Raw genomic sequence first — 11,073 nt, forward strand, 5'->3', positions numbered from 1 at the left:
TGTGTGTGTGTGTGTGTGTGTGTGTGTGTGTGTGTGTGTGTGTGTGTGTGTGTGTGTGTGTGTGTGTGTGTGTGTGTGTGTGTGTGTGTGTGTGTGTGTGTGTGTGTGTGTGTGTGTGTGTGTGTGTGTGTGTGTGTACAGCTCTATACATGTTATATTCTGTTTTGTTGAATTTAATCCTTTTATTTGTTTATTTATAAAAAAATTTTTATATAACAACACAACTTATAGTAATATATAATAACATATCTGTAAAGAATGCATTACAAAAATTTCTTTTTCCCAAGCAAATAATTTTCGTTTAAAAAAAGTTTATCTAGAACATTTTTATATATTAAAAATGCAGATAGACAAAATTAAATAGATATTATTAATGTCAAATATATTGAACCGTTGAAATGTATCGTAAAACGGTATTTGAAATTAATAAAAAAAATATTAGTAGACATTATAAACGTTTCATAAACATTATTTCTATAACGTTTATTATATATTTATTTAAACGTTTATTTTTCAGTTTACATATTTATTAAATATACTATTTCTAACGTTTATTAAATGTATTTTGAACAAAAATGTATTTCTTGGGTTACTACCTGTGTGAATTTGAAGTATCTGTAATATCTATTATGAAAAGTTATATTGTCGTAATTAAACATTGTTATAACTTAACAATTTGGTGCTAATAACTAATATGCAAATTAGGTTATTACAATTGTTAAGAAGAATATACGTGGCCAATTGTGCTGTGAGTTATTTTTCGTTCCATAATTGGGAATATAGCAATGTAAATAGATTGTCTCTAATGTCTCTAATACCACCTGAAAACTGGGAGGAATTTTCTTTTGATTTTTACCGTTTCAATCGCAAAAATTATATGAAGTAAGTTAAATATAAGTTTGCAAGTATATTATGTTTATTATTCTCTAAATAATGTTTATAATGAAAGCAATTTAAAGCTAATAAATATTTATTTTACAATATGAAGACATAGTATCAAAGGTGTAAAAAAATTTCTTCTTCACGAAGATGTAAATCTTCTTCAATTGGATGCAGTCAAAGCACGTAATAAAAGGTATAGGATACATTATAAACAATACTTATTAATGTTTACACATTTTTACATTCGTATTACATTTTTAAAAAATTGACTTTTATTAGATAAGATATAATAAGAATAGAATGTGTAAAAATAATAACAGTTAGATATCCAATTACTTTTCGAAAATTAATGGATAAAAATCTGTATGTGAAAAGAATAGAAATAAGATTTATATATACTTACAAATTTGTTTTTTCTTGGCAATTACATCTCACAATCAGATATTTATGTCAAAAACATTAAAATCTTTATTACAAATTTAATAATATATTTGTTATCTGAATGACAGAATAATAATAAGTTTAATAATATATTTAATAATGATTTGTAGAAATATTAATCATAAATTACACATTGTTGTTAATACATTTTTGTATTACGAATAGAAAATATTTAGGAAAAAAAATTATGGATATAATAGCTTTAGTATATATTAAATAATAAGATAGAATTTATATAATATACCTAAGTTTAAGAGATATTTGGAAAATAACTAAAATGTGTATACTAATCGTATTTATTTTATTTTCTAGAGTGTTTCTACTTGTTAGAGTGATAAAAACTATCATCTCTATCGGTGTACTTTGGATTATGATAGTCTTTTATGCATTATAAATAATAATATCTATAAAAAAATTGATTTATCCATTATATAACGAACTATAATTTACGGCAGTCAAAATAAATATATAACGCATAATTTAAGAAATATGAAAGAAAAATAATCTTTCAGCCAAAAGATGTTCTTTTACAGACATCTCTTATTGTATCATTACATGTACATTAAATAACGGATAATTTAGAATTTAATGTTAAACAACATTATACGTACATTAATATATATTATATAGTTATATTTACAAGAATGTATCTTTGGAAATATGAAATAAAATACAGTTTGCAAGTAAAATTGTATATGTTTCTAATGTGCAATGATGTACGAAGATAAACGTGCAATTATTTACATTTGTGATAAGTCATCTACAACACTATTGCAATCTTTTATAGAAAGAATTAAGTTCTTAATATATGCAATTTAACATATAAGAATACAAGAATTTGCTGTATAAAGAGTTCAAGAATATTATTCTCATTATATATTAATTTTACTGTTAATATAATGATAAATAAATATTAAATAATGATAAATAAATATTGATAAATAAATATTAAATGATACATAAATGTTAATATAATGTTAATATAATGAGTTAATATAATGATAAGAATATATTCAATTCTGTTAGATTTTTATATTTAATTATTGTATTAAATTATTTATTATCGTATTAAGAACGAGATATTGCGCTATCTATATTGTAGACCATCTATATTGTAGATGAAGATCAAGTTAATTTTAGTTACATTTACACAAGTTCGTTTTCAAATTATGTTTAATTGTTTTATTGTTTTTTTACCATTTTATTGTTTTAACTGTAATTAAAATATTATTTTTTAATTAATTTTGTTAAATTTTAACGACACGATAAATATATATACATTAGCTCTTTATGCCGGACGAGATATAATACATTCATTACCTGAAAAAGAATCATCTCTCTCTCTCTCCCTCCCTACCTCCTTCCCTCACCTTCCCCCCCCCCTCCTCTCTCTCTTTTCTTTCTCTCTCTCTTTCACAACAAAATAAAAGTCAAAGTTGATGTCTCAATAATAAAGCAGATGAAAGTAACGTATCATAAGTAAAAGTACCATATTAATATCATTAATATTCCTGTAATGTAAATAGCCGCAAGGCAAAATTCTTTAGATAGATCGGCATTGGTTACTTTTTGCTAATGCTTTTATAACGTCCACACAAGCAGGAGCAGAAGTAATTTTTTCATAGCAAGTTTTCTTGATCGCACAAAATATATTTTTTATAACAAAGCTGTAACGTATTATTACAAAAACATAATAAAGTTTATTTTTATCAAATATTTTTCAAGTTAGAGACTTGAAAATTATAGTATACTGCCACGCCGACGCGTTAACATTATCCAAATTGTGCCACGCGAAAGTTCTCCGGTCGAATTTGCACCGTTTTTGTGTAATGTGTGTTAATAAATAATAATGATGAAATAATGAAGACATTGAAATAAAATTAACTTCAATTTATGTTTTTCAATTAACATATTTTATTGATATTAATTATTAGTGTGTGTTTTGTTTTAGTATATTATAATTATAAGTTTACAATTAATATTATTTATTATCTCAAATTTTCAATGGAGAGAATTAGTAATCGATTTTTAAGATCACATAAAGGTCTTCGACATTTTTTAAATTGAATTAAATGTTTTTATATAATCTATGTTTTTTCATTAAAATCCTTTACGAAATGTAATAATTACATTTGTACTATAATTGTACTATAAAATTAAGTTCATTTTTAATCATAAATTGAGGGCAATGTTGCCCAATGCATATGTCATAACAATTAACAAGTCATGTATTTGAGTTGTGTCATTTTTGAAGTAATGGAGCGATATAATGTGATATATATTATTATGTGATATATATTGTCTGACAGTTCTGAAATCTAAATATTAATTAAATATATAATAAATCAAATAATAAATTAAAATTTTTCCCAGTAAACAGAAATAAATTAAAATAGATTACAATTTTATCTATACAAATACGTATTTTAAAGAAAAACTTTTTGGTGGAGTTAATTGCATTTAATTAGATTCAATGGAATTGAAAAATTGCATTTTCTATTTAGAATTTTGAATTAAGAAATATTTACAAAACACAAGAGAAGCTAATACTATTTTTAGATTGAAAGGCATAGAAATATACTTCATATAATTCCTATAAATAAATAAAAATGCATTCGGATTCTTAACGTTCGCGAATGCGTATTTTTCCGAAAATCCGAATCCATTTCAATCCATTCTCATTTACTGGGCGATTGTAAAAAGCGGATTGGAAATTGAATTATAAATTATAAATTATTAATTTATTCATATTTATACATCGATTTTCATATATTGTAAGCTTAATTTTTTTATAAATAATTACAACATATATATATATATATATATATATTGTACATATAATATATTAAAGATAGTAAACATTGCACATAACTATAAGTTGCTTTTTGTATAGACATTAAAAATCCATAAAATTTTATTTGTATGTAAATGATACTTTATTTGCTATTTTTTTGTAAATACTTTCTGTATTGTACAAATATACATAAAAAAATTTAAATTCCAAATAATAAATAATCTCATTTTGAAAATACAGTAAATATTTCCAAAAAGAAATACCTTTCAATTAAAAAATTAATTTTTTTGTGCATAACATATATTTACTCATCATAAAATATATATAATATTTACTCATCATAATTTAATAAGTATGGATAAGTTTAGGTCAGTAATTTAATGTACCGGAGAAGATCCACTTATACATTATCCACAGTACTCCAATAAAGATAATAGTTTTTATTATTCTGACGAGCAGATACACTCTAGAATATAGAATAAATGCTATAAATATACATATTCAAATTTTGATTATATTATATCTCTTAAACGTACATTATATAAATTCTATTATTTTTATATAAACTCTTATTATTTAATACGAACTAAAGTTTTTATATCATCGAGTTTTCCTTTTTCTTTGATATTTAATTCTAAATTATTTGTGTTATACAGAATATATAGGAAACAGTAAGTAATTTATAACAGTAAGTAATTTATTTCAATATTTTTATAAATAATTATTAAAAAAGTCTTATTTTATCATTCATATAACAAATATAATATTAAATTTGTAAGATTTTGAAATTTTTGACATATTTAACTGAGGTAAAATTATTAAGAATGTAAATGTTAATTATATACCTATTTTTTATATATAATTAGAATCGTTATTTTCTAAATTATGAACTTTTACCTTTTATTATGTTCTTTGACTGCATCTAATTGACTCATATCTTCGTGAAGAAGAAACTTTTTGGCACCAATGGCACTATTTCTTCATATCATGAAATAAATACTTTTTGACTTTAAATTGTTTTTATTGTAAATATTATCTATTTGAAATTAAAAATGTAATACACAACTTACTTGCAATACGTTCTAATATCAAGATTGGAACATTCAAAAGAAAACGAATCAAGATTGTCATGTGGTATTAAAGACGTCAGAATCAACCTATTGACATGGCTATATTTCCATTCATGGAATGAAAAGTAACTCACAGCACGATTGGCCACATATACTCTTCTTTGGAGTTGTACTAACCTAATTTACACTTTACTTATTAACAAAATATAGTTTAGTACAGTTTAATACAGCTATAGTTTAATACAGCTTTAATACAGCTATATATCTCAATCTGTGAATTGAGAATCCAAAAATATAAATTAGAGAAAAAACAAGAAATTTGGAAAGAATAAGTACTTTTTTTCATATATAATCATTTTATGTAATAGTTATCTCTAAATATGTAATACTAATAAAGCTAAATAGTAGATAAAAAGAAAAAATATTTACGTAAATTGTTTCATACAGAGGAGGAAGATATAATAAGACCGTTTTTTAGCTCAGGATTCTTAGAAAAACAATTTTTTTATATCATATGATTATAATGTTAAAAATAGGAATGTTACATTTCTTTATTAGATTCATTACCAGAAACGTTAAAAGTAACTGTTAAGAAAGAAAAATTCAATCCATAATTAATACCCAAACAACACAAAGCCTGAAATTATGACATAAGTCTTTAAGTCGTCTTTTAGATGCAAAAAACCATCTTATGACCTGATTTTAGATACTTTTTGTTGTCTGGATAGTTAATCCAAATATCGCTATGGTATCTAAATCCTTTTCATGACTAATAAGTGAATTATATAATAAAATTTTTTTTTTTCATTTTTTACAGCTGCTGTGCCATTATATTAAGTCATATATATTTAGTCAGTTTAGATTACATATATGATCCTTAAAATGAAGATGAATAGAATTCATAATGAAAAAATTTTTTTTTATTATTCCTGACATATAGATGGCTACAAAAAATAGATGATCACTGTTAGTTGTTTACAGATTGAAGTCTCCGCATTGTCAAGTTTGTGATTATTATTTTAATATTTTCCTTTCTTCATCTTTTTTCAATTTGTATTACAATTAGATTATTTATTTTATTTTTTAATTTTAAGTTTTTTGTACGTATTAAACACTGCGATCATGACTTTTAAGCATCTTCTGATGATCAGAATTCGATGATTACTGATTAGGTAAAAATAGCTATATTATACTATACTTAGATTAATAATAATTAATTATGACTTTATGTATCCAGTTTCATTCCTCTCTAATAATTATTTTTGATCATGCAAAAAAAGTAATTTTTTAAAAATCCTAATCATAGGGAGTCGACCGGGGACAATAGTAACATCGTTAATATTTCTTAAACTATAAATGTGTATGCAGCTACATGGTAAAATTCTGTAGACGAATTGGCATTGACTTCGTTACATGCTGATTATTGCGAAACATGCACAAGTGCAGGAACAGAAATTATTTTTTTCATGCATCAAGATTATATTGCGTGCACAAAATCTAAAATTTTTTTTTCTTTATAATGAAGATATAATATATTATCTTAATACGTTTAATTTCTGCGTTGATGCTTTGCACATTTAAGTTGATTTTTATTTAGGTTTTCATTTATTATAAATCATAAAATATCATTAGGGGACAGTAGTAACATCAATGACAGGAATAGAGTTTGTAACGTTACAATTGTCTCCTTATTAATTTTATTTTAACTTATTAATTTTATTTTAATATTATTTCATACAATGTTATTTGTATTCTTCTTCAAAGAATACTATTCACAAAAAACGTAAGACACATAAGAAAAAAATTATTTAAAAGAAGTGTCTTTATACAAATTGGCATTTAAAGAGGTTATAAAGATCGAGTTATCTATTCGTGCAGCTGCAAGAAAAAGTATGATTTATGTAGTTGTATTATGTATTTCTGGCAAATTGTATTGTAGTACAATTATTTCCCTCTCCTGTTACAATTGGGACGATTGTAACAAAACTTTTCATATAGTCTTTAAACAAATAAAACTTTTTTCTAGTTACATAAAAAAATGAAACTAAAGAAAATTTTGTAACTAAATAAATTCTACATCTAAAGATACATATTTTTAAATGTAAATATTATATTTTAATTATAACACTTCAAAGTCAAAATGTTATTTTTGTCCCCGATCTCTTCTATTAAAAAGTGGTCTTATTGACTTTTCTTTTTAATGGTAAAAAAAAGATAAAACTGGACATAAAGAAAACCTATTGAACTAGTTTAATATTTAAGACTTACATAGGTCGGCGTCCAGCGAATATTAAAATCAGGTCTATTAATATGGCTGGTAGAATGTGCAATAATATTGTTAGTATATAGAATAAAACAAAATTATTGGTTAATATTGTATGAGGTGTCCAGACAGTTCCTTCTAAAGGTATCTCATTTGCAATATTAAACATCATCTTTATACAATCTTGATATGTTATGTATTTTTGACCTGTGCAATTTACAACTAAAGGTGTCTGTAATGTAAAAGAATCTGTAATGCTAATAATAAATAAAATTATAAATTAATTAGAAGATAAATAATAATAGACTTCAAATTTGTTATAATATTATAATAAAGTTTTATAAGATTTGCATTAAGTTTTAGAAAAATAATTTATTTCTTATGAAATTTTTAATTATATAAAACACAACATATTATTAAAAAGTATCAATCATTTAATACAATTCGACAACCTATCCGAAAATAATAAATAATAAATATTTTAAAACTATTAATAAATTATTTTAAAATTGTTAGTTTTATTTTACACAAGAAGAAGATGTAGATAAATTTATTCAAGAATTGATTTTTAACTCTTTTAAATGTAATCTCTTTGATGAAACTAGAGAAAATATAACAATCATATAATAGTCTTTTGAGATGTAACAGAATTAATGCAGTCAATTACTATATTGTAAATGGATTCATATATTTCCAAATAAAGAAAAAAGTTTTCTAGTGCATTTATAATCTAAGTAAAAATGCATATATACTTGTGATCATATGTGGTTAATCCTATCTTCCATGTTACGACTATTATAATCTTGATAACAATGTCTACTGGTACTGCATCTTCATTAACAGTTTTATTCAAACATGCTACTCGTAGTATCCCTTTTCCGCCGCCAATAAAAAGTCCTATTGGACCATAAACGTTATCTAACCATCCTGGGATAGGTTCTTGTATTGTTGGTATTACTAGGATATGAGATACAATTATTAAATTATTATTATAATTACACATTGTCATTTAGCAAACATGTTATTTGTTGTCAGCTTTCCAGGTACTTGATTCTGATGATATTCAATTATTTCTTGCATATAACTCATCAATCAAATTTACATAAAAATATTATAAAGTTTTATAAAATATATTTAATTTTTGTCTCTTGAATTTCTCAAGTGCTAATAAACATCACTCAAATATCGATTTATAATAAAAACATATTTTAAAAATCCATTTAATTAATTACATTCCATAAATATAAAAATTAAAATAAATCCGCTTCTAAACTATATTAAAATATAAAAATATATATTTATTCTTTATTCCTATTTATATATACTTTTAATGGTTTAATTATTATTTCAAAAAAAAAAAATTACGCGCTCTGTCAGGGCGCGCAATTACGTATTTTATTTTATCTAAACAGTGGAAATAGATTAGCACACCACAGTAACGCATTAAGACTATTAGAAATTATTTTTAATACTAGAAGAAAGGCTTTACATATATATACCAATGGAATATCAATGGAACGTACCAATAGAAGGTCTTACAATTGCACAAGGGAAGGAGGAAGAATAATCTTGTATTATCTTTTCCGCTAGATTTTTTGAAAAAATGTATGTATTGGGTGCATAATCCAAACACCTGTACATAATTTTAAATGCATATAGACTTAAAAATTTGAATATGATTAAAATCTTACAAATAAAGCGAAAGATTCTAGTACATATGTATAAATATATGTATAATCGATATGTATAATCGATTTTCGGTTTGTAACTTACTTAGCCGTAAAAATGTTTAAAGTATGCTCATCCAAAGTTTCGACTATTTTAATTATCTTTTGCCAATCAGCTATTGGCAGGTATATTTTTTCATCTATGAATGGTTCATTCACATGTGCAAATGCTGTACTAACGTATACTAATGCCTTTAACATATAAAAGCAATTAATTAAGAAATTACACTTCTTTAAAATTTTTTTTAGTTTTTATAATAATGATGTTGAAATTAAAATTTATAATTTATTTTCAATTTTAAAACACTAAGCATTAGGATAAATATTTTTCCAAAAATTTATTATATTTTAAAAATTATTAGAGAGAGAGAAATATATTCGGACTAATATACATATGTATATTATCATATGTATGTATCACCTGTACAATCAGGTTTGTAAAAGTAATTATAGTTACAATTAAGACAAACAAAAAATTAAATAATGTTTGAACCAATAAAAGAATCATACTCAAATTTTACATAATTATTCAGATGTAATAATAAAACAATCTATAAAATTTATGTATTTTTGCTTTGAAATAGACACGTTTCTTGTTACGCTTGAAAAGTATACAATGATTTGTGTTTTTGAAGAACATTTAAATAAAAATAAAAGTTATTATATAAATTATGTGACAGAGAATGGTTATTTAAATACATAATCTTAGTTACTTTTTGACTTACGATTAAATTCTTTATACTTTGTGCTAAAATACAGACGTCTCTTGTTGCTCTGGTATTGACAAATATGGCATATTTTAAACTGTTATTGAATCTTACACTCGCAGCTGCATGAATTACTATGGTCACTCTTTCAACCAGCATTTGTCTGTCCGTAGCCGACAAACCTAATTCTTTCTCACTGATATCACCAGAAATTGGAATTAGTTTCTCAAAACTCGAAGGTCGCTCTTTGCGTAATTTTTCAAATAGCTAAAATAGAAGAACGCTATAATTTATAAATTTTGTGTTAGGTTATACATTCTTCTAACATATTTTTATTAAATTTCCTTTAAAAAATAAAATATTTAATTCTTAATTAATGCATTCCAATATTTTATTATATTTATCATTTGAAAAATTTATAAATATTCTGTTGAAGAATAATTATTTTCTGCGATAAGTTGCTATAGCATTTAGAAAGAAATTTTGTGTACTAAACATTTATATAAATGTAATAAAATTTTTTTAATTTTAAAAATGCCTTAAATATCTTAAAAAAGTTTTTCAAAAATTTCTCTTTGTACATCCAACTTACCGGTAAGTTTAATATTTCCTCGAGCCTTTCGTTGATATTTGATTCTGTTTTCGAACGCATTAACAGAAATATTTCACGAACATCTGGACAAGATCGTAATATCTTTTCGATAAACACTTTACCCAGAAATCCTGTTGGACCTGTCAAAAGTATACTTTGTCCAGCGTAAAATGCAGGAATTGATTTGGCTGGCTCAATTATCATTTTATTCATTATTTAAAAAAAAATTAACATAAATAATACAAATCTATCAGAGCAACGCAAGACGAAGATATTGAAACATTTAAAATCGTTATCACCTTTGTTATATCGACTAGTAGAGGTTGAAACATTTATAGCTACTACGCGCGAGTTAAAATATAATCATTTTATAGTAAACCATTCGCTTTAATAAACATGAAATGACTGCAATTATGCAATGTTAAGGTTAAAAGTGCAAACATACATATACATATGTGTATATATTATATATATATATATATATATATATATATATATATATATATATAATATATATATATATTNTATATATTATATATAATATATATACTTGTTATTATTACTACTAACTAAATAATACTAAATAAAATTACCTAA

The 11,073-nt window shown here is 23.6% G+C and overlaps 2 protein-coding genes across 2 annotated transcripts in view; one reads left to right on the forward strand and one right to left on the reverse strand.

The window, feature by feature from the left end:
* Window positions 1–1,717, forward strand: part of LOC105623519 (fatty acyl-CoA reductase 1-like) — an 8,505-nt gene extending 6,788 nt beyond the window's left edge. The window contains exons 7-9 of the mRNA XM_012204912.1: window positions 706–882; window positions 989–1,075; window positions 1,636–1,717. Of these exons, the coding sequence (XP_012060302.1) occupies window positions 706–882; window positions 989–1,075; window positions 1,636–1,717 (346 nt within the window). The remainder of the gene's footprint in view (window positions 1–705; window positions 883–988; window positions 1,076–1,635) is intronic.
* A 2,769-nt stretch (window positions 1,718–4,486) lies between these two features.
* Window positions 4,487–10,689, reverse strand: LOC105623520 (fatty acyl-CoA reductase 1-like). Its single transcript, XM_012204913.1, has 9 exons — window positions 10,477–10,689; window positions 9,903–10,151; window positions 9,224–9,369; window positions 8,974–9,083; window positions 8,203–8,407; window positions 7,456–7,707; window positions 5,188–5,364; window positions 5,015–5,095; window positions 4,487–4,583 (listed from the first exon to the last, which is right to left on the reverse strand). The coding sequence occupies exons 1-9, from the start codon at window positions 10,687–10,689 to the stop codon at window positions 4,487–4,489; spliced, it is 1,530 nt and encodes a 509-aa protein (XP_012060303.1).
* Between the last annotated feature and the right edge of the window lie 384 nt (window positions 10,690–11,073).

Source organism: Atta cephalotes, assembly GCF_000143395.1.
Source record: "Atta cephalotes unplaced genomic scaffold scaffold00058, whole genome shotgun sequence".
NCBI lineage: Eukaryota > Metazoa > Arthropoda > Insecta > Hymenoptera > Formicidae > Atta > Atta cephalotes.

Coding starts and splice junctions, on each gene's coding strand:
- LOC105623520 (XM_012204913.1), bottom strand. CDS start 10,689: ATGAATAAAATGATAATTGAGCCAGCCAAATCAATTCCTGCATTTTAC. Junction 10,152..10,476: donor AGGAAATATTAAACTTACCG/GTAAGTTGGATG, acceptor CTTCTATTTTAG/CTATTTGAAAAATTACGCAA. Junction 8,408..8,973: donor AATTGTAAGACCTTCTATTG/GTACGTTCCATT, acceptor CTCATATCCTAG/TAATACCAACAATACAAGAA.